General features: G+C 46.1%; 1 protein-coding gene across 2 annotated transcripts in view; it reads right to left on the reverse strand.

Moving 5' to 3' along the window:
* SZT2 (SZT2 subunit of KICSTOR complex) overlaps nucleotides 1-24,013 on the reverse strand; it is a 52,239-nt gene extending 28,226 nt beyond the window's left edge. For both annotated transcript variants that reach the window (XR_006336002.1, XM_043878651.1), the window contains exons 1-11: nucleotides 23,910-24,013; nucleotides 10,823-10,948; nucleotides 10,348-10,521; nucleotides 9,881-10,051; nucleotides 6,145-6,276; nucleotides 5,235-5,376; nucleotides 4,721-4,827; nucleotides 1,317-1,527; nucleotides 930-1,100; nucleotides 338-572; nucleotides 23-152 (exon numbers count right to left, since the gene is read on the reverse strand). Coding sequence is in view for 1 of the 2 variants with exons in the window: in XM_043878651.1 (XP_043734586.1) it covers nucleotides 23-152; nucleotides 338-572; nucleotides 930-1,100; nucleotides 1,317-1,527; nucleotides 4,721-4,827; nucleotides 5,235-5,376; nucleotides 6,145-6,276; nucleotides 9,881-10,051; nucleotides 10,348-10,521; nucleotides 10,823-10,948; nucleotides 23,910-23,936 (1,626 nt within the window). In the remaining variant the exon portion in view is untranslated. The remainder of the gene's footprint in view (nucleotides 1-22; nucleotides 153-337; nucleotides 573-929; nucleotides 1,101-1,316; nucleotides 1,528-4,720; nucleotides 4,828-5,234; nucleotides 5,377-6,144; nucleotides 6,277-9,880; nucleotides 10,052-10,347; nucleotides 10,522-10,822; nucleotides 10,949-23,909) is intronic.
* Between the last annotated feature and the right edge of the window lie 11 nt (nucleotides 24,014-24,024).

The following is a 24,024-nucleotide window of genomic DNA, read 5'->3' on the forward strand; positions in this document are numbered from 1 at the left end:
ATGCACGTCAGGGCCCCCTCACCGGGGTGGTGGAGCCGGGTGGGATGTAGAAGAGAGGCACTCCGCTCTTGGTGCTGTCGGGCAGTGTGAAGTGTTCTGGGACGGAGGAGAAGGACTGCAGGTGGGCAAGCATCTGGTCCGTCTGGTTAATGCTGCAGAGCAAGGGCCACCCTGAGCCTCCCTGGGCTCTGGGGAGTCAGGGGAGGAGAGCCCCAGGGGCACATGGGAGTCTGGACACAAGCCCCTAGTGCTCAGGGTGACTCTCTCCAACCCCCGCTTTCACATCCGTCCCCCCACACAAGTGGGACCTCTGTCACTGAGCGGTGACCTTGCTTACCTCTGCAGCGTGTTCCAGAACCGCCGGATAACGTGGGTCCGATACAGTGAGCGAATGGGCTGTCTCAGCGCACAGGACACGTCATGCAGGATGTCATAACCGCCTTCCATTGTCACTTCCACCCGGGTGCCTCGAGGGCCCTCAGGCTCCAGGGGCCAGGGTGCAGTAGCCACGTACTCAATGCGCATGTTGTGTTTCCACAGCAGCACCAGCTTCACCTCCAGCTGGGACCCGCCTTCAGGGGAAGCAGGAGGGGAGGAGGGCCTGGGACTGAGTCCTGTCCGCAACCTCCACCTACCGCATGGAACTCTAGCCTGGCCAAAGGTTCCAAGCCTGGTTCCACAGAGTGCAGGGTCACAGCCTGCCAACTGACACAAACTGAGGTTTGCAGGCAAAATCTGAAAATAAAGCTAAGTCCAGGACACTACACCACTCTCAGCTGACTCACCTGGAACAGAAGGAGATGGAACTGGGAAGCTAAATGCTAAGAGCAGGAAGCCCCGCTCAACGGACAGGCAGAGTCTGCCACACGGGGTGCACGGGGTCTCCCGCTCTGCTTAGATGAGTGGGACAAGCAGGGCCTACTCCTCACCTTTGGCCAGGGTGACCTCCCGGACACTGTAGCCCTCTCGAAGCCGCACAGACACGGTGCTGACCAAGTCAGCTGGCACCTCCTTCTCAGTGTGCTTTTTCCGGCGCAGGGCCAAGGCAGGGTTGCTGCTTGCGGAGACCAGGTGCTCATTAAACAGGCGGTGCTGAGAGCCTAGGGGCCGGGTGAGGGCGGGGCAGGGGACAATGTTATCTGTCAGCTGAAGGAGGGACGGGAGACGTTCCACACTGAATCATGGGAGAGAACGGGGCAAAGTCGTCAGCCCAGCTACACTGCCTGGGGATCCCAGCCCTAGACAGATCCCTGTATCATCTCTGGGTCCACACTAGGGTCCCCCAGTTCCCATGCCTGCCCCAGTCTGCCCCTCACCGCAGTAATATTCAGGGTTCAGGGCTTCTCCGCTGCGCAGGAAGGAGTAGAGGAGAAATGCCCGGTGGTAGACAGTCAGACCCAGGTTGCCTGGTTCGGGCTCAGGACAAGTGGACAGGTAGGAGCCGAATGTTGCCATGGCGATAAACTTCATCAATTCCACGTTGGGTACGTGGCCAAAACTGCAGTCGTAAGAGTAAACTCCTCCCACCTGAAGAAAGTGAGCAAGTAGAGACCTAGCTCCAAGAGAGGCAACGGAGAAGAAAGTATAAGAAGAGACTGGGCTGGGTGGCAGCTCCTGTCCCTGGCCCGCATAGCTGCAGCTTTCCTTCTCTGAGCCCTTCTGTCTGAAGCCAATGCCAGCTGGCCACACCCCTCTCGCCCCATATCAAATACCAGCCTGACCCCATTCACTAAGATTTTGGCCAATGGTTCACCAAATTCCTATCATCATCTCAAGACTGCAGTGCCTGACAAGGCACTTCTCAAACTTTAGGGTGCACACAAAACACCTGAGGTCTGGGGTGAGGGGGCCTAAGATTTTGCATTTCTAACAAGCTCCCTGGCAAGACCAAGGCTGCTGGTCTGTGGACCGTAGTTTGAGCACTAAACCCACAGATCAGAGATTGGCAAACCATATACAACCTGTGGTCAAATTTAGCCTACCATCTATTTTTGTAAATAAACTTTTATTGGAACACAGCATGCCCATTCATCTTCCTACTGTCCATGCCTGCTTTCAGGCTAGAGAGCACAGCTGAGTAGCTGGGACAACCATATGGCCCACAAAGCTTAAAATGTTTACTAGTTGGTCCCTTGGAGGTATACTCTAGAATTCAGCAGTCCCCAACATTTTTGGCATCAGTGACCATTTTGTGGAAGACAATTATCCCATGAACCAGGGTTGAGGGGGATGGTTTCAGGATGATTCAACTGTATTACATTTTCTGTGCAAGTTATTTCTATTATTATTACATCAGCTCCACCTCAGATCATCAGGCTTTAGAGATCAGAGGTGGGGATACCTACAGATGGTTCATTCAATTCCCTGGCCACTCAGCTCCTTAACCCTCATCTCCAAGAACTTTACTCCACTCACCTGCCCCCTAGCTACACACTGGCCCCTGGCTTCATCTTGAACTACTTCCTCTTTGTGAACTCAATTGCTACATCCCTGATTACACGTAACTCTGTCCCATTTTTAAGTTCCTTTCATCCTCCTCCTCCTGCTGCTCTCTGATCCCATTAAGACTCCCAGGCCTTGAACCTTTGCTCTTTTCAAATCTATCCACGTCCTCCTGGCCCTCTTTTCTCAACCCAGCCTGGATCCCATGTTCAAGCAACTTCTTATGCATCATTCTCAACTCCCAAGCCCTCCTTACCTTTTTTCTGCTTCCACCTGGAAACCCCAACTAGGATCACAAGCTCTATACCCAGATCCCAATGAGATCTTAGTGGATCCCAAATGGAAGAAAAACTGCATAGTTGTGTAGGGGATGCCACATCAAAACGTATGACACCCAATCTAGCTGGTCCTTCAGGCCAGTCTTCAGCGTCACTCCTCCTTCCCAGCTCTGCCTCCCTCCCTCCCAGTACAGGTCTTCACTTCTATCCTAATCTCAGAGAAGGAAGGACACTCTTCTGTTCCAAGAATCCCTCAGTTTGTTTTTTGAGCCAACGCCCTCCTGTTAATTTAAGGGACTTCACTCCATCCAGCTTCCTTTCCTTTATTTTCAAACTCTGCTCCACCATGGCCTTTTGGAAACATGAAGTCTCTAGCTTAAAACACAAATCAGAACACCCTTCTCTTTCCACCCTATCCTCCCCTCAGGCTGCCGTACTCTCTCTTGAGTACGCTTGCTCCTCCCTAGATCTGAACAACCAGATTCCACCTGTCAACACTTGTCTCTACATCCTTCCCTTCTATCCACTCTTCCATGCACTGCAATCATTTCTCTCACCGCCTCTTGACTGTAATAGCCTCAAAAAAAAAAATTTCCATAACCTCCTAATCGCCAAACCCAAAGGGCACTTTTCATTTCTCACTATACATGATCTCTCTACTGCCTCTCATGCTGTGAAGTACTCCTTTTCCCCCCAAAACCCTGAAATTCTTGACACCAGAGCCTTCTGGTTTTTGTCTGATTATTTCCTCTTCATTCTTTGCTGGGCCCCCTTTCTGTGAAAGATCTTTAAACCCCAGTAGCCCCCAAGTTTTTTGGGGACCCTCATCTATTCTCAAATGCCATGTGTAGGCTGCCCAAATCCTAACTACCTCTCAATTAGTGTGGACTCCTGAGTATCTGATCTGCATGTCTGATTGCTAACTGCTACGAATAGCAGTCATTTACTATGTAATTCTGCACTATGCTAAACCCTTCAAATGCATCACCTCACCCACTGAGGAAGGTGCTATTACAATCTCCGTTTACAAATGAATCCACCCAAGAAGTGAAGTGATGTGTCCACATCACACAGCCAGTAAGTGGAGCCAGGATTCTGGCCAGGCATGCCTAACCCCAAAGGTGATACAGAGGCACCTGGAACAATGTGCACACGCCTGGATTCATCGTCCTGTCCTCACCCCACCCCAACTGCTGCTCTCTGCTGACTCTGCCGGCTCCCACTCATCAGTGAGGTCAGAAACCTGGAGACACCCTTAGCCCCTTCTTCTTGTTCACCCCTCACATCTCGCTAATCATAAGTCATGTTGATGCCGCCCATTCATTTCCTTAATGCTACCCCCTTTCTCTCTTACCCTGAATTCCCCAAATGTAAGTCCTGCTCCTCTCACCTGAGCACTGCAATTAATCGCCTCCCTGCCTCCACTCTTGTCCTGCCCCCAGCAATGAGTGACATTTATAAAACATAAACCCAGTAAGTGACTTTCCTTCCCTCTATCAGCATCACCCACACAACTATGCTGGAACTCCTAACACAGCAGAAGCACCTTTCCACTCTCTGGCCTGTGCCTACCCTCCAGCTTTGTTTTCCACAGCTCTCTGCCTGTCAATCCAAACTGGCTGCAGGCCCCTAAATATACTCCCTCCCTCCTCTGCTTAAGCTAGTTTGAGCTGGGTTTTCTGACCCTTGCAACCGAAACAGGAATAACTAATCTAATGAGGAAGGTGGGACTGGAATTGACTGCCAGACAGCAAATTCTGCATTCTTCTTACTATAACATGCTGTCTCTCACATCCTAAGGAAAGAACAGAGATGAGAATCCTCTCCCACCACTTTTCTATCCTGTTCTAGACATGATGCTCCCTCCCCATCCCCACCATCCCTCCAGAACTATGTTATTGGCTTTACCTGGGAAACCAGTGCCTACAAGAAAGTAACCAGCCACATTTCACCTTGTAAGGTTTGATACTTTCCTCTCCTCCTTCCCAGAAAGTCCTTACCTGCACAAAAGAACAGGCCACAGTGCCACTGCGAAGCTGATTCAGCAGCGTCTCACAAACAGCAACATCGGGGACACTGGTCACTCCATCCGTGATTACAATGATACCTAGAGCAGGAAGCATCAGACTCAGACCTGGGGGCCCTCCAGATCAGTCACAGGGAGGCACCTGAGGGACAGGACCTCGGTGTCCACCAACCACTGTGTTTTATAATCCTCCAATGCCTTTCTTTCTCCCCTTCCCTCCTGCTCCAACCTCTCAAGGGCTGGGTCCCAACCTTCCTTCCAAGTGGTGATCTTGGAGCCCTGCTCCTTCCCACCAGGGTCCCTGCTGGTTGTCAGAGCTGGGGGTACTCGAGATACATACTACTGAACACTTACCTTTCACAAACAAGGAAACAGACACGCTTCCCTGGGGCCCACCAATCCTCTGGAACGTCTATCTTTGCTGATAATACCACCCACCCTTCCTGTACCCTACTTTTCCCAATCTCACCAACATTCCTCCCACTGACCTGCACTGGAGTTGGAGGGCAGCAGCTGCAGTGCCAGGATGCCCTGACGAATCATACTGACCAGTCCAAGATCAGCTGTCACCATGGAAACGCCCACTTTCCGGCCTGAGGGCTCCCCTGAGTCTGGGGACTGGTCCTCTGCCTGGCCCAAGTTACAGAAAAGATTGAATGGGACAGATGTCACTGCTGCCTCATCCACAGCAAAGCCAGAATTGATAGTCCAGCATTGCCCAGGCCAGACAGGCCTAATCCTATGAGCATTCCAATCCCCCTACTGTGTGGCCAAGTCCTAACTATGCTCCTTCCCCTGCTGTGTGCTCGGAGGCCGATCCTCAGATGGGCAGGGCGTCCAGCACCAGGTGAAGCACCACACTGTCCTGGAGCAGGCCTTCCCCACCTTTTGCCAGTTGAGGCCCCCTTTCCATAATCTTCCATTGCCATTATGAGATATATTAACACATCAAGCAGATTAAGTCTTCAGACAGACAGACCTACCATCTGCCTGGTTACTTCTCAGATATCTAAAAGAACAAGAGAGTGCACGTGGTGAACCCAAGCAGCTTTATCCCAGATTATACAAAATAGTATAAAGCAAGGTCACCCATGATCACCTTCTCAGATCCACTGGGGGAGAAGATTCAGGACTGAAAAAACACAAGCAAACAGCCTCCACATTTTCTCCCAGCAACATGTGTCTTGGGTTGTCTACCTAAGCCCTCTTCCAACAGGGAACCTGTTGTGTGCACTCACTAGCACTTCCTTCCTTGGTGCCCTCTGCCCCTGGCTTTCAGCCCCTTTTTTCTGCTGTCTTTTCCCTCTAGGACATTTGGGCTTGTCCTTCCTCTGTCCCCTCTGTCCCTTAACAGCACCTCCTTCTAGGCGGCCTCTACCTGCTTTCTCTCCCACATACCTGGCTCTGGGGGTCATACTGCTGCTGTAGCATGGTGGCCACCTTATCCTCAAAGAGACAGAGCTGCGCGTACACCTGCTGCAAGAACACCTCCCGCTGGGAAGGGTCCAAAAGGCAGCCCTGCACCAGCACCTGAGAAGCACAAGGGGAAGGGCGAGACATGAAGGGCAGGGGGACACTGGGCAGTACCCCTCTGGTCTCCCTATTTATTCGCCACACTGGGCTGCCCCAAGCTCCCGCATGGGGGCGCCACTAACATCTTCCAGTTTCCTCCATCTTGGCCTCCAGGACATTGTCTACAAGCTGCCCTATCTGGCCAGGAAAAGCCTTTTGACTCATGTGTTCTTATTCTTGTTGATTTCCAAGCACTGCACACAGAAGCTGCTCTGGATCTTTTCTCTTTCTTAAGCTTAGAATCTTATTCCCCCAACAAGTGTTCCTTCTTTCTCTTTACCTTAGGCAGATAACTCCCACCCACCATTTTCACAGAGAAAGGAAACTAGTCAACAGGAACTCCCCACTCACCCGAACCTTCAGGGTGTACTACTCTCTAACCCACCGAAAATGCCCTCAGCATTTGGCAGTCATTTGGATCTACCTGCATTCTTGTTCTTCCTTTCAGGCTCTGAAGAAAAGATTCCTCTTCCTCTTTTTTCTCCCCAAAGCTAATATTTCCATCTAATCTTGGATCTTTTGTCTCTAACATCTTGGTTCTCTCTCCATGGGGTTTCCTTCCTTCTACTTTCAACATGAGTAAGTTCTCCCATCCTAAAAATTTTATACAGACCTGGTAGCCCCTGTGGTGGCCCTTGGGATCTCTCCTCTCTCCCTGTTCTCATCAGACTCCTACAATCTGCCCACTTCTCCCCAACACCTGCCCTCCCCGCCCAACAGCTACTTCTTCACTCTCTATTCAGAACTGGGCCAGTGGGTGGGGACAGCCAGAAGAGGGCAGAGCGGGACTTTGGACTACTAAAGGCCTGACTGAGAAGAGGAAGACTGGGAACCGGGGCTGTGAAGATGAGAAGGATGTTCAGAGGTGTATTGTTCAGAAGAGAGAAAACTGGGTCAACCTAAGGGTCCAACAATAAAGGTTTGGCTAAATATATAATGACAAAAACACAAAATGACAAAAATATTAAGAGAAGAAGTCATTTAAAACTGTGTTTTCAAAAAATATTTAGTGATGTGGAAAAAATGCCCATATCATATGTTAAAAGAGCAGAAGGTAGGACTGGCTGTTTGGAATAAGTTTGATGTTTCTTCTGTCTCTGGACTGAGGAGTGGTGATGAGGGAAATAAACGCATACTCAAAGAGAAGAAAGACATTCCATAACATGTCAAAAATAGCTATTTCTGGGAGGTATATTATGAGCAAGTTCTGTAGGTTTCTTTTTTTTTTAATATTTTATATATTTCCCAATCTCCTTCAAAGGGCATATAGTATAAACGTGACAACTTTTTGTTTTGAAAAACAGCAGGATGCATCTTGAGGAAGTTGTCTCACTTCTTAGCTTACTTAGCGACAAGTAGCCCTGGAGGCTTACCTAAGTTCTCAGTCCTGTCTCCTCCACAGTGGCTGTCCTTGTTCAGAACTCACCTCCTCTGCCATGCTGCAATAATCTTCCACCTCTTCTCCCTAGTCCAGGATTTGCCCCCAATTCTTCTCACTGGCCACAAACAACTGTCATCTTCCTAATGTACACCTCTGATCCTGTCACTGACATTCCAAACCCCCAACAGTTCTCTACTACCTGTGACTAATAATTTCAGTAGCTAACATTTGCACGTTTTCTATGTGACAGGCACTGTTTTATTAATAAATGCTTGACATGTATTAATTCAATCACCACGTAATATTGGTGACATCCCCATTTTGGAGAAAAGACCCAGATGCACAGAGAGGTTAAGTAACTTGCATAAAAGCACAAAGCTGGTAAGGGGTACAGCCGGGAAGCACATGAGGCACTTGCAGATACAGGTGTTCTTTACCACTAAACTCCCCTGCAGAATAAAGTGCAAGTTCTTAGCCATGACATCCAAGGTGTTTCATAATTCTGTCCCCGCTTATCTCTCTAGTCTCCCCTTTACTACCCTCCTAACTTCTCCCAGAGAAGGCAATGGCACCCCACTCCAGTACTCTTGCCTGGAAAATCCCATGGGCAGAGGAGCCTGGTGGGCTGCAGTCCACGTGGTCTTGAAGAGTCAGACACGACTGAGCGACTTCACTTTCACTTTTCACTTTCATGCATTGGAGAAGGAAATGGCAACCCACTCCAGAGCTCTTGCCTGGAGAATCCCAGGGACGGCGGAGCCTGGTGGGCTGCCGTCTATGGGGTCACACAGAGTCGGACATGACTGAAGCGACTTAGCAGCAGCAGCAGCAGCAACCCTCCCATCACTCAATCTTCATTGTGTCCAGCTGAGTAACATGCAGCTCCCTAGAACCCCTGTGACTGACAGCACAGTTTCACAGCTCTATGTCTTTGCTTCTGCCGGCCACTCTGCCTGGAAAGCCCATTTCCTCTGTTTTAAATAATTAACATCAATTCATCCTTCAAGACTCAGTTCAAATGTCTTGGTCCAAAAGTTTCTCCTGCTGCTACTCCAGGTTGGCTAGGTGCTCCCACAGCACCTGAGTCATAACTTATCAGTGCCCTTATCACTTTCAACTGAAATTACCTCCTTCAATATCTGTCTCCCCCACTAAGCTCTCAACCCCTCCCAGTAGGACAGGAACAGTGTCTGATTCATCCAGGACCTAGCCCAGGCCTGGCATCGATCCGGCTTCACTAAGTGTTTGTCGAAGTGAACCAAGTGTTGTGTGATTACCTAACATCTAAACTTTTCTCACCTTGACCGTGAGCACCTGCAAAGCCTGATCTCTGTCTGGGGATGTAGTCTACCACCAGCAGTCCTAACACCAGCACTAGGAGAACACTTTAATCTTGGGAAGAGGGCTGGGATCCAGGCATGTACCAAATGCCATGTGCATATTTCAGCCCCTCAGATGCTGTTTCTTGCATCCCCCTCTCTCAAAGCCAGTTTGATAGCTAAGTCAACAATGCAGCCATCAGGGACTGTTTCAGGGTAAGCCCCTACCAATGAGTTAAGGGTGGTTATAAGCAGATGAGGGGAAACTGGGCCAATACTTATCTAAGCCCAAAACAGATATTCCAGTAACAGACTTGGCCATTCTCCAAAAGGAGTGCCTTCTGACAGCCTGCCTGGGTGTTGGATAAGCCTGTAATTATCTGTATGGTCAGCATTAACACCCGACAGTTCTCAGGGCTCCAGGAGAAAAATGACCCTCCTCTCTCCTTGGAAGAAATTATGTTTCTGGGTCTTTGTTATATTTCAAAACCACAAAACTGTCCCCAAAGACCGTCTCCTAGAGACAGTGCAAGGAGTTAGGACAGTATCAAGCCTTCTGATGGAACTGAAAGGGGCAGGGGAGAGAAGAAAGACATTCAGGAGCAGAACCAGAGACTTATAGGAGCAATGAGAGAGGCATTTGTCCAGTCAGTGCCAACTCACCTGATGCTTATGGGAAGGCCCTTTAAGGCTAGAGCAATAGACACTTTAAAGAGGAGAGAGACTTGCAGAGATGACTAGGAACAGGTTTGAGGAGAGCTGGAGACTTTGAGCATGGAGAGTAGAGATAGGATAAGGACTTGGTCAGTGGACTACCCAAAATTAGGTCTGAGGATACAGACATGGAGAAAGGATGCAATACCTGATGGGACTGCAGGCCAATGATGGAGGAGTAGGCCTGGATAGTGACGTAGATCTCAGGCTGGAAGTCGATACAAGATCCAGGCACTCGGAAAGGCCGGAGCAGCCCGCCTAGGCAGCGGGAGAGGGCATGGAAAACTTCATCAAACAAGATCTCCCCTGTGGAATCATCCTGAGGGCAATGCAAAGAAAGGTGTCTCAAGGGTAACCAAACACAGCCCCGAGCAGAGGGCAGGTATAAGCAGCTTCCGCGGTTGAGATTCTTAAGGTTGATCATACCCCCCAACACAGTGCACAGATGAGATGGGCTCTGTCTTCAAACACCCACCATTCCTTCACAAACCTGTCTCCTTTCCACAGTGGTACCACTGTGGGATCATTCTTCACTTATCTCAGGCTGCCTCTTCTTACTCCTCACTTCCTACCCAATCCTTTCTTCCCACTGCCTCCCCTCAACCAACCCCTTACCACAATGCCAGTAGATGGGCTGAGGTCCAGCTCAATGACAAACCGATACTGCCAGGCCAGGAAGGTGACCCGGGTGGATGGTACAAGGAGGAAGGGCCTGGGGACCACTGGCTCATCTGGCTGCCACCCAGGAGGCAGGACGCTGAGGACTTCCAGCTCCTGCTCAGACTGAAGCTGATGATGGAGAGAAGAGGGAAGAGTAAGGGAAGTCACCCCTTTCTCTCCAGGACCTGACTTCCAGACCCAGAATGACACACCACTGGCTCTACTTCCCACAACCCACCCAAGTACTTATCCAAGATGGAAAAATGACTAGACAAAATTTCCCCTGTGAAATATTGTGGGCAAAGTCACTTGCCCTTCCTAGAATTGGACCCCTCAAAGTTAGTCTCCCCTCCTGTTTCCAGCACTCTCCTAAAAAAAAAAACAGGTCCTTGGGGTCAGCCCTCATGTTGTGCATGTTTCTGGGCCTCACCAGCATCTCTTGGGGTGTGGCCTGCACAGTCTGGTGCAGGTGATTGAGGAACCAAGCCAGGCGAACATTTCGGGAGATTCGATAATCCTTTTTCATCAACAGGAACACCTGCCCGGCTTCTTCCACCTAGGGACAAAGAGATATTTAATAAATCTATAAAATTTCGCTAGTCCCAGGGACTTCCCTGGGGTCCAGCAGCTAAGACTCCATGCTCCCCATGCAGGCGGCCTGGGTTTGATCCCTGGTCAGGAACTATGGGCTTGCCAGGTGGCTCTGTGGGTAAAGAATCTGCCTGCAATGCAGGAGACACAGGTTTGATTCCTGGGTCAGGAGGAGCCCCTGGAGGAGGACATTGCAACCCTCTCCAGTGTTCTTGCCAGGAGAATCCCATGGACAGAGGAGTCTGGTAGGCTACAGTCCATGGGGTCACAAAGAGTCCGACATGACTGAAGCGACTTAGCATGCACGCAGGGAACTGGATCCCACGCGCCTCAACTAAGGGTTCACGTGCTGTAACTAAATATTCATGGGGCCGCAAATGAGATCTGGCACAGCCAAGTAAGTATTTTTTTAAATCCACTAGTTCCTAGTACATATAGATCACAGTGCAAGTAACTTGTCCAAAAAGCTCAGAATCCATTACCGAGAGGCAAGGCAGCAGAGGTGAAATGGTTACCCCCACTTCAGGGCAATGGGCTTCCCAAGGATTCAATTCTCATCTCTTGGTTCCCATTTCTCATCTAAAGACCTCTATGTGGATCAAGTGACCTTTGTACATTTCAATGGATATGTGAGTTTCTCCTATAAATTCTAAGTCCTTTGAGGGCAGGGATTGCATCTTGCTCTATTTTTGTTTTCCCGTGCTTAGCAAATTGCTTAAAACAGAATAGATACTCAATAATGCCTGGCAGTTCCTCCTATTAAGTCTTGACAACAGCAGGTACTGAAAAGCTCTTCACTGGATGAATGGCAAGCCTACTGAAGACCTCAAAGCCCAGCTTCTGTGGGTCACTGTCTCCCTCCCCACCGTTCTCAGCTGTCAACGCTCCAGTTCCTTCCTTCCATTGCCTCACAGGCAGTCGGTTCAACTGTGTCCTAATGACCATCTGTTCCCTTGCCCGTGTCCTCACCTGTCATGACAAAAGCCCAGCCAACTCTTGACTCAGGATGAATTTAACTTTCTTCCTTATCCACACATACACTGCACCAGCTGTATACTCTGACGGAAAGAAACTTCTCACCTTGCCAGTGGTGCCACTTCTAGTGAACATTACCAATCATTTTACCTTTCCCTGGTCAGTAACCTTTCCTTATTCCCCTCAGGTTTTCTGTCAACTCCCATGGTCCCAGCAGATAAACCTGCCTACTGTTTTGCAGGGAAATAAGGGCCAGCTGGCCTGAACTCCCCGATGTTTCCTCAAGGTTAACCCTTATCAGTAACATCCTTTACTCCCTTACTCTTGCCTCAGATGAAAAGATTTCTCTCCTCCTACTTAGACAAACTGTAAATTTCTCTTCCCATGTTCTTCGCGAGGGGGGAAATGCCAGGCTGCGAGGAAGTGAGCAGAAGTCAGTGACATCCTGTTGAGAAATGGGATGTTGAAATGAAGATTTTTTTTTTCTCCAATAATGGGGAAATATCCATGGAGAAGAGATGGGAAAAGTCCTAGAAAAGCAATAATGATGGGTACCTGATGTTGGAGAAGAGTTTGGAGAGCAGAGATGCAACGACTAATGATGAAGAAAGACCTTTCTCTCCAATACAGAAGGCAAGCATAAAGAGATATAGAAACAACGATACACGTACAGGTATGGCTGAGTACTTTCACGGTTCACCTGAAACTACCACATTTTAAATCGGCTATATCCCAACACAAAATAAAAAGTTTAAAGTTTGGGAAAAGAGATACAAAAAGAGACACCAGAAAATGGCAGGGATGGGAGTAGAAGGAAGAAAGGGGAAGAAACACATATTTGTTGAGTACCTAAAATACATTCAATAGAACACTGTAGAGGTTAAGTATAAGAACTTCAGATTCAGTTCAGCCTCCTATTAGCAGTGAGATTGGGGAAAAAGTACTTAACCTTTGAGTCTGTGTCCTCATTTGTAAAATGGAGATAGTACTGGTATTAGATCCTAATATCAGTATCAATCCTAATATCAATTGAATTGTGCTGTTCTGCAGATGAAGGGGAAACTACACATATGAAGTGCTCAGCATAGTGCATGGCACTTAGTTAGAACACAATAGAAGTTAACTATTACAGGTTATGACCAAGCTCAAAGCTAGGCTGTTTATGTAAGTAACCACATTCAGTCTTCACACAAAACATTTAACAGAAGTAAACGGAGGTTCAAAAAAGTTAGGCGGCTTAGCAGAATTTGTAGTTCAGTTCAGTCACTCAGTCGTGTCCACCTCTTTATGACTCTATGGACTGTAGCATGCCAGGCTTCCCTGTCCATCACCAACTCCCAGAGCTTTCTCAAACTCATGTCCATCAAGTCAGTGAAGCTATCCAACCATCTCATCCTCTGTTGTCCCCTTCTCCTCCTGCCTTCAATCCTTTCAAGCATCAGGGTCTCTTCCAATGATCAGTTCTTCACATCAGGTGGCCAAAGTATTGGAGTTTCAGCATCACTCCTTCCAATGAATATTCAGAGTTGATTTTCTTTAGGATTGACTGGTTTGATCTCCTTGCAGTCCAAGGGACTCTCAAGAGTCTTCTCCAACACCACAGTTCAAAAGCATCAATTCTTCGGTGCTCAGCTTTCTTTATAGTCCACTCTCACATCCACACATGACTACTGGAAAAAGCTTTGACTAGACAGACCTTTGTCAGCAAAGTAATGTCTCTGCTTTTTAATATGCTGTCTAGGTTGGTCATAGCTTTTCTTCTAAGGAGCAAGCGTCTTTTAATTTCATGGCTGCGGTCACCATCTGCAGTGATTTTGGGACCCCCAAAAACTAGACTCTCACTCTTTCTATTGTTTCTCCATCTATTTTCCATGAAGTGATGGGACCGGATGCCATGATCTTAGTTTTCTGAATTTTTAAAAAATATTTATTTGGTTGCATTGGGTCTTAGTTGCAGCACACAGGATCTTCAGTCTTCATGGCAGCATGTGGGGTCTAGTTCCTTGACCAGGAATTGAACCCCATGCCCCCTGCATTGGGAGCTCAGAGTCTTAGCCACTGGACCACAGGGAAGTCCCTAGTTTTTTGAATGTTGACCTTCAAGCTAGCTTTTTCACTTTCATCAAGAGGCTCTTTAGTTCTTCTTTGCTTTCTGCCATAAGGGTGGTGTCATCTTCGTATCTGAGGTTATTTACATTTCTCCCAGCAATTTTGATTCCAGCTTGTGCTTTATCCAGCACAGCATTTTGCATGATGTACTCTGCATATCCCAAAGAAAGGCAATGCCAAAGAATGCTTAAACTACTGCACAATTGCACTCATTTCACATGCTAGTAAACTAATGCTCAAAATTCTCCAAGCCAGGCTTCAGCAATACGTGAACCGTGAACTTCCAGATGTTCAAGCTCATCTTAGAAAAGGCAGAGGGACCAGAGATCAAATTGCCAACATCCACTGGATCATTAAAAAAGCAACAGAGTTCCAGAAAATCATCTGTTTCTGCTTTATTGACTATGCCAAAGCCTTTGATTGTGTGGATCACAATAAACAGTGGAAAATTCTGAAACAGATGGGAATACCAGACCACCTGACCTGCCTCTTGAGAAATCTGTATGCAGGTCAGGAAGCAACAGTTAGAACTGGACATGGAACAACAGACTGGTTGCAAATAGGAAAAGGAGTACGTCAAGGCTGTATATTGTCACCCTGCTTATTTAACTTATATGCAGAGTACATCATGAGAAAGGCTGGGCTGGAGGAAGCACAGGTTGGAATCAAGATTGCCAGGAGAAATATCAATAACCTCAGATATGCAGATTATACCACCCTTATGGCAGAAAGTGAAGAAGAACTAAAGAGCCTCTTTATGAAAGTAAAAGAGGAAAGTGAAAAAGTTGGCTTAAAGCTCAACATTCAGAAAACTAAGATCATGCCATCCAGTTCATCACTTCATGGCAAATAGATGGGGAAACAGTGGCTGACTTTATTTCTCTGGGCTCCAAAATCACTGCAGATGGTGACTGCAGCCATAAAATTAAAAGACGCTTACTCCTTGGAAGGAAAGTTATGACCAACCTAGACAGCACATTAAAAAGCAGAGACATTATCTTGTCAACAAAGGTCTGTCTAGTCGAGGCTATGGTTTTTCCAGTAGTCATGGATGGATGTGAGAGTTGGACTATAAAGAAAGCTGAGCACTGAAGAACTGATGCTTTTGAAGTATGGTGTTGGAGAAGACTCTTGAGAGTCCCTTGGACTGCAAGGAGATCCAACCAGTCCATCCTAAAGGAGATCAGTCCTGGGTGTTCATTGGAAGGACTGATATTGAAGCTGAAACTCCAATACTCTGGCCACCTGATGGGAAGAGCTGACTCATTTGAAAAGACCCTGATGCTGGGAAAGACTGAAGGCAGGAGGAGAAGGGGACGACAGAGAATAAGATGGTTGGATGGCATCACTGACTTAATGGACATGGATTTGGGTGGACTCCAGGAGTTGGTGATGGACAGGGAGGCCTGGCGTGCTGTGGTTCATGGGGTCGCAAAGAGTTGGACACGACTGAGACTTAACTGAACTCTGCATGTAAGTTAAACAAGCAGGGTGACAACATACAGCCTTGACGTACTCCTTTCCCTATTTGGAACCAGTCTGTTGTTCCATGTCCAGTTCTAACTGTTGCTTCTTGACCTGCATACAGATTTCTCAGGGGGCAGGTCAGGTGGTCTGGTATTCCCATCTGTTTCAGAATTTTCCACAGTTTGTTGTGATCCACACAATCAAAGGCTTTGGCATAGTCAATAAAGCAGATGTTTTTCTGGAACTCTGTTGCTTTTTCAGTGATCCAGTGGATGTTGGCAATTTGATCTCTGGTTCCTCTGCCTTTTCTAAATCCAGCTTGAACATCTGGAAGTTCATGGTTCACGTATTGCTGAAGCCTGGCTTGGAGAATTTTGAGCATTACTTTGCTAGCATGTGAGATGAGCGCAATTGTGAAGTAGTTTGAACATTCTTTGGCATTGCCTTTCCTTGGAATTGGAATTAAAACTGACCTTTTCCAGTCCTGTGGCCACTGTTGCGTTTTCCAAATTTGCTGGCATATTGAGTGCAGTGCTTTCACAACATCATCTTTTAGGATTTGAAATAGCTCAGCTAGAATTCCATCACCTCCACTAGCTTTGTTCATAGTGATGCTTCCAAAGGCCCACTTGACTCCACATTCCAGAATGTCTGGCTCTAGATGAGTGATTACATCATCATGACTATCTGGGTCATGAAGATATTTTTGTATAGTTCTTCTGTGTATTCTTGCCACCTCTTCTTAATGTCTTCTGCTGTTGTTAGGTCCATACCATTTCTGTCCTTTATTGAGCCCATCTTTGCATGAAATGTTCCCTTGGTATCTCAGTTTTCTTGAAGAGCTCTCTAGTCTTTCCCATTCCATTGTTTACCCCTATTTCTTTGCACTGATCACTGAGGAAGGCTTTCTTATCTCTCCTTGCTATTCTTTGGAACTCTGCATTCAAATGGGTGTATCTTTCCTGTTCTTTGCCTTTAGCTTCTCTTCTTTTCTCAGCTATTTTTAAGCCCTCTTCAGACAACCATTTTGCCTTTTTGCATTTCTTTTTCTTGGGGATGGTCTTGATCCCTGTCTCCTGTACAATGTCACGAACCTCCATCCATAGTTCTTCAGGCAGTCTATCAGATCTAATCCCTTGAATCTATTTGTCACTTCCACTGTATAAATGGAAGGGATTTGATTTAGGTCATACATGAATGGTATCGTGGTCTAGAATTTGTAGGCACAGGGTCAGAAGTCAAGCCCACGCCTGATGAGCTGAAAGCCTATCTACTGAGTCTAACATATGGATCAAACTGGGGACTTGGGAGCAGAAAAGTTTTAAAATGGTTACAAGAAGGAACATGATGGAGGTTTATAAAGGATGCTGTGACATAATTCAAAAAGACAATTTAAACATCAATGTGATGTGATTCAGTATTACTTTGTGTTGTCTCTATACCGTCTAAAATCACACTTTGGGAAATACTACTGTTATACTGTTATCCTGCACTGGCCTGAGATAGGCCCTGGCTAGGATTCTGGATTTTATCCAAGAATTAGGTCAAGCTACCTAAATCTTTTTTCAGCAGGGCAGTATTATGGTATCTGTATTAAAAAAAAAAAAAAATCCCCCCCTGGCTACCACAGGATTTAGAAAGCTCCCCTAACAACCAGGGGAGATGACAATGGCCTACAGCACAGCTACTCAAAGTAGCCATTCTGTGAGCTGTTTGTGCCTATTCCCTGCTGAGTCAAGGAGTTGTATTAGAATGTAAAACCACCACTGCCTTTCACTGACGGTCTTGGGAAAAGTCAGCTGAACTAACCTTTAAGACAAGTGAGCTCAGTTGCACTTTAAGGAATCTTTAGAATAAGATGGACAAGAACTGATAATTAATCAAAGTAGGGAAGAAAAGTGAAGTCGCTCAGTCGGCTCCAACTCTTTGCAACCCCATGGACTGTAGCCCACCAGGCTCCTCCATCCATGGGATATTCTAGGCAAGAATACTGGAGTGGGTTGCCATTTCCTTCTCCAGGAGATCTTCCCAACCCAGGGATCGAACCCGGGTCTCCCACACTGAGGGCAGACTCTTTACCGTCTGAGCCACCAGAGAAGCCCAAAGTAACAAAACAAAACAAAAAAAAAGGTGTCAAGTAACCTTTTTTACTTTGGTTTGCTTAAGGTAACACCAAAAACCAGTAGGTTGCAGGATGATTTCTGGTAGTTAAAGAAATCAGATATAGTTATTTCCTATCATTTCTAACCATCATTCCCCTCAAAAGGTCCCATCAAATTGAATGCTCTTATTGCCAAACTCCTAAAAAGACACAAAGGATGTAATTGGCTTGAAAGGAAACGGCAGCAATTACATGCCCTCTTCTTCTGATCCCTGGTCTCATAATGAGTTATTCTTATAAATTAGGCAAGCTCTCCCTCTGGACTGGCAGTGTGGCCTTAGTGACCTCTCTTGTCTACATGTTGACTGTGCCATGGTTCTTATCTTGAAGAAGGCTGAGATGGGTTCAGTATTATCAGAGTAAGAAGGATACCCCAGGTCAGCAGCCCTTTCTGTTTATCACTCTGTCCCCAGAGTCTGGGGCACCGCCTGGCCATAGGGTGCTCTATACAATAAGTGAATAAGTGAATTCACGCTATGTTCTAAGCAAAGCAAATGCAACATTTAAAACCAGTCATAGGCAGTACAACTCTTCTCAAGGTGAGGTCATCACAACACTAGTCTCCATGTTGTTTTCCTTTTGTTCTTCTTTGGTGGTTAGTAAAGACTTTTTAAAAAAAAAAAAAAGTCAGTTTGTTTCAGTTGTGCAAGGAAATAGCCAGGAAAAGGAGTTTTTTGGCCCATACCGAGCCAGGGTTAAAGGAGGGAGAGCATAGGTCTACGTGTCAGCACCATAAGGAGAGTTGGGGACACTTGAGGTCACTTCATCTTCTAGGACTAAAATCTTGGCCACTCTGGGTTTAATAAATGTACCTTTCCATGATTCCCTGTACTGTTTGGTATCTTGTTAGGCATTCGCAAAGCAGTCTGAATTTCTTCATAGCACCCACCACAGTTCATACTGAAAAATCTGTGTACTTTTTAAAGTTGATTTCCCCAACAAGTGTAGATACCGCAGGGAGGCAGGGGCAGTCTACGTTGTGCTGTTCTTTGCTGTATCTCTGGCAACCAGCACAGTGCCAAGACACACTAAGGGATGGAGTATTTGTTGAATGATTGCATGAATGAGAGAAATAGCTCCCACAAGTTACATTCACTCTCTTTTTAAGCTATGTTCTTAGTATCTTACCAGTGATTCCAAAATTTTCACTTTTATCAACATCTGGCTTTTGTTGTTCAAGAACTCCTATCCTTCCTCATCTGCTTTGTGGAAAAACTACTGTTTGGATTTTTCCTTTGCCTCCAGGAAAGTTGTTTTTACCAAGTTTCCACTGCCCCCACCCCCGCCCCCACTAGTTTGTTCTTTACTGATGTTATCTTCTCTACAGTTCTGGAAGAGGCGGGAGGGTGGTTCTGGTGTAGACTCTTAATAGATTTGCTTTAGATAGAATGACAGTATTACAGAAAGAAAATGTGATGTGACAGCTGAGACTCTGGCCTTGACCTTTAGTTTCCTCCTCTATAAAATATCACCACCTACCCCAATGATGGGTGAAAGCACATTGAAAAGTTAAAAGTGCCACATAAATGCATGTATCAATAGTAACAAGGGGCTGCTGCTTTGAGTCTGGAGGAAGGCCTGCACAGCCATTCACTTCAGCTTTTTGTGCTCACCCTCACTTGGTTGGCAGAATTAGAAATTTCTTCACACTGAGCCAGAATCTGTCTTCTTGATATTACACTGACCTGCTCTTGAAATCTGCTCTCTTGAAAATATGTAACTTACTTTGGATTTTACCTCCTGAGGCCACAGAGGGAAAATCTGACCCTCTGCCAAAGGAGAATCTATCAGATAACTGATGATGGTTCTGAGTCTTTGCTGCTCCACAATAAACATCTTCAGGTTCCTTAAGTGTATCTCTAACAGCATGGTTTCAGTTCCCTGTTTTATATCTTAGATCACAAGCCCATGAACGAACTCTGGCTGGTCTACTTTTCAACTTAAAATGTGGAAGCCAGAATGGAGTATAAGACCCAGGTGAGGTCACAGATTCAGAGTATCCCACAGTCTATTTACTTTGGGGAAAGCTTTACCATGCTGTTGACCCGAGAAATCTTTATGACTTTCTCGCTTCTGCTACTTAGACACATCCCCCATTCTGTCCTAATGCAGCTGGCTTTTTTTGGACACATACAATTATTCAATTCGTCCTATTACATTGGATAAACCCAGCCTATTATTCTATTGTGAAGCTTAGGCTGCTGTTTTTTCTTCTAGTAAATCTCTTTACAGCTTAATTTCCCTGTTGATTCAATCACAATGCCATCAAGTCCTCATCCAAGTCCAAAGAGGACAAAGGTAAGGTGAGTATGCATTCATTTGTCACTCAACAAATTTACAGAGAGTTTGCTATGTGCCAACACAGGGCTAGGTCCTAAGGATATGATGGAAAGCAAAAACTGGCATTCTCTGCTCTCATAGAATACCGTATAATGAAAAAAAAACAATCAGATAATCACTCTAATTATTATATTAATACAAACTAGCTGTGCCTAAGGATAAGAATGTGGTTTTATGAGAGCATGTAACAAAGTAACCTGACTCAGAGGTGGGTCTTAAGAGAAAGTGACCCTGAAGGTTGAGCAGAGTTGACTAAGTGAGGAGGGAAAGGGGGATACACCAGATGGAGAGTACAGACAAGCACTGTCCTATTAGAAGACTTTCTTCGGACTATTTGTTAGTAGGCTGCTTAATTCCACTACTGTGTAGCTTCTATTTCTCCACCTTGTCTCAAAGGTTATTCTGAATGACGGACTAACTCTTCAAGGCCAAACTGAAGTCTAGTTCATCAATGGGTTCTTACAGAATCCACACTCCTGAAACCAGGAACATCTCCTAACTCGAGCCTTCTCACAACATTCCCCCTTGTATGTATCCTTCAAAGTCAACAACTACATTTTCACAAACATCAGCTCTAAGGTTTCTTCATATTCAAGATGCAATTTATCGAAACCAAGACTCAAGAATTAATTCAGGCAGCTAGAGTGGTATTTTTCCAAGTGTGATCCAAGGACCCAGTGGCATCAGAACCACCTGAGGTGCTTGTTAAACTGCAGAAACCTGAGACCAACTGAATTAAGAGTTGAGAGGGCTCCGGAGTCTACACTTGATGAGCTCCCCCAAGTCACTCTTCCACTGCACTGGTTGAGAATTCCCGAGTTAGCTGTGTTCTCAGAGCACTGACACTTACGTGGAGATTTAATCCCTGATACTGAATCCTCCTGAGTTTGAAGTACACTGGAGTTGTCTGGCAAAGAGACAGCAGGGTTTTGAAGGCAGAGACCTGGATTCAAATATGCTCTACTACTTGGTATCCAACTGAGCTTGGACAAGTCAGTTTTTCCAGGCCTCAGTTTCATCTCTAATATGTGAATAAGAATGTCTACTTCAGAAGGATGTTGTGGCAATTAACCAGGAGATAAGACAATGATAGAGAAAGCCTATCATTCTCTGGAACATTAACTGAGGCCTACATACCATTCATAGCAAGCTGAATAAGACATGAGGCATATGCTGCATACTATGTATGCCAGGATGAAGGAAACAATGTTCATCTCATTAATTTGCTTTTTGTTTGTTGCCCCTGTCCCTTGGTGGTTAAGGTACAAATTATTCTTGAAGCCTTTTCCAACCCCTGTGCTGTTTTCTGTTAACAGAGTCCCACAAAAGAGTTTTCACCTGCCCTTGAACCACTGTACATATGCCAAAGTCCTGAACCTCAAGCATGGCTTCAACCTGAATCTTCTTCACCAGTCTTATCTCTCATCCACCTCCCCGAGTCTGAGTGCCTAAGATCACACACTGGTTCCACTGCTTATTAGAATAAGGCCTTGGTGAAGTTACTTAAATTCTCTGTGCCTGAGTTTTCTCACCTGTGAAAGAGGGATAATAACTGTGCCTATTTCATGGGGATTTCCCAAGTATTAGATGATAACTCAGGAAGCACTCATGTTAGCTATTCTCACTGTCACCGAGCCCACATGAGCTGCTGCTTCCTCTAAGTTCTCTGAAGGCTCACAGCTTCTCCTTCCCTCTGGATTGTCAATTTCCCTTTGCCTGCAATGTATTCCGCCTCTCCTCACTGCCACCCTCCACTCCTCCATGCTTGAATGTCATTCCTCTGAGAAGGCTTTAGGATCCATCCCCTTCACTTAACAATTAGGTTAAGAACCCTTGTTAAACACTCACTCGCTCTGTACTTTTCCTTTGAGGCACTTATTATAATTCAATGTTTGTTCACACCATTAAAATAGGGAGTGTCTTACACTGCTCCCTATCCACCCTGATACATAGCACAATTCCAAGTCCATAACAGCACACATCATTTAAGTATCTGAGGAATGATGACTTCTTAAATCTGACTAGGCCCAATCTTTCTTCTTGGGATTATAATAACCTCTAACAGTCACTTTTCTGCCAAGGGGCAGGACTCTTCACTCCCTTTACCTTCTGGGGTAAGATTTTCACAAATGCAAATCAAGAATTTAACAAATGAACTTGTGGCTGAGTGAGACTGCCAGGAATGTGTGTTGATTCAAGTTATTTTAGATTTGCACTGCTCAGTATGGTAGCCATTACCATCTGTGGCTACTAAGCACTTGAGATATTGCTAGCCCAAAGTGACATATGCCTAAGTGTAAAATACACTCTGGATTTTAAAGACTTGGTACAAAAGAAGAATGTTAAATATCTCATAATTTTTAATATTCATTACATGTTGAAATGACACTATTTTGGAAATATGGGGTTAAAGAAAATGTATTATTATAAATTAATTTTACCTATTTTTTAAAAATCTCTTTTAAGCGGCTACTAGAAAACTGGCACATATGGTTTGCATTGGGTTTCTATTGGATAATGCTGTTTTAGTCTATATGCATGAAAGGTCTGTTCTATTTCACAACATCCCTCCATGTCTTCTCATTTTAATTCACAAAACATGCTCCAAATTCCTTGAGTATTCCTCAGTAATGGTATTTCTGATGCATAGGCTACTCCACCAGCCCTGTGGGCACATCTGATCCTTTTTAATAGGGTAGTTTCCTACAATTGTATTTAATCTTGGGTCTCCTTACATCAAATCCTAACACTGGAGATTTACCATCCTGTGGCTACTTTCTTTTTGCATTGTAAACATTATGGCTAAGAACACAAGATCTACAAGGGACCATTTGTTTTGGAGTCCTAGCTCTGCCACTTACTAGCTGTGCAACTTTGTTACTCTTAATATCTCTGTGCCTCAGTTTCCTCAACTGAAAAATGGGGATAACAGTGTCTACTTCATAGGGTTGAGAGTAATCTTTGATATTGCTAAGATGGTCTCTGGCACACAGTAAGCATTCAATAGGTAAGGACTCAATGCATGATTATACACCTCTCACCCTTTCCATCCACTCACATGTTCTCCTGTAACACTGGGCACCTCTCCTAGTGATGTTTTCTTTCCAAAGCTGACATTTTACACCCTAATTCCAAAACTCTGCTACTCCCCAGCTGAGAGTAGCACTTGGGTAAGGTACTTCACTTCTCTCGATTTTTAGTTTGTCTGTAAATGAAAATGGCTATTGTCACCTTCCTTGCACAAGTCTGAACCACACAATGTATACAAAAGTTCCTTGCATGGTCCTTAGTATTTAAAGGATGCTTCATTTGCATTTTCCGATTTAACCTCACAATAGACCAGAAGGTAGGTATTTTAAGAAGAAGGAAACAGGATCCGGGAAGTCAAGGCTTGCCAGAAGTTGCACAGACAGCTACAGGGCAGCGCCGATACTAGAACGAGGTTTCACTTTGAATCCAACGTTTTTTCATGAAATCTAAACTGCTCTCCAATAGCATGAGCGCTAGAACCTAATTAATTTATGCTGTTTATGGCGTTCCAATAATATTTGAAAGATGCAGCAACCGGCAAACCTGCCCACTGAACCTGCAACAGAAAATCAAAATACAGATTTTCTGAACGCCATTACGAGGTCAAAGAACCCAAGAGCCCTAGAGTTGAGAGTCGTGGATTAAATCTCGGCAAACAAAACTGAGCCACCAGTTCCTCCTCTAGCCCCCCACCCCGAGGAAAGTAGGGGTGAGGAGATGCTATTGTTGGGCCTTCGGGATGGCCAGGCGGCCCCCAGACCCGGAGGAGGCCACGGCCGCACCTGGCCGCCGGACCCTCCCCCTCGGATCTCCAGGCCCAGCGCTGCGCCCGCCCGCCCCTCACCTCCGGCTCCGGGCGCTCCGAGGCCATCACACAGCCCTCCCGCGCCGGCCCGGGCCAGAGACGACGCTCCGCTCCTGACCCCTGACCCGGAGGTCTCGCGACTGGTGGGGCCGGA

This window comes from Cervus elaphus, chromosome 20, assembly GCF_910594005.1.
Source record: "Cervus elaphus chromosome 20, mCerEla1.1, whole genome shotgun sequence".
NCBI lineage: Eukaryota > Metazoa > Chordata > Mammalia > Artiodactyla > Cervidae > Cervus > Cervus elaphus.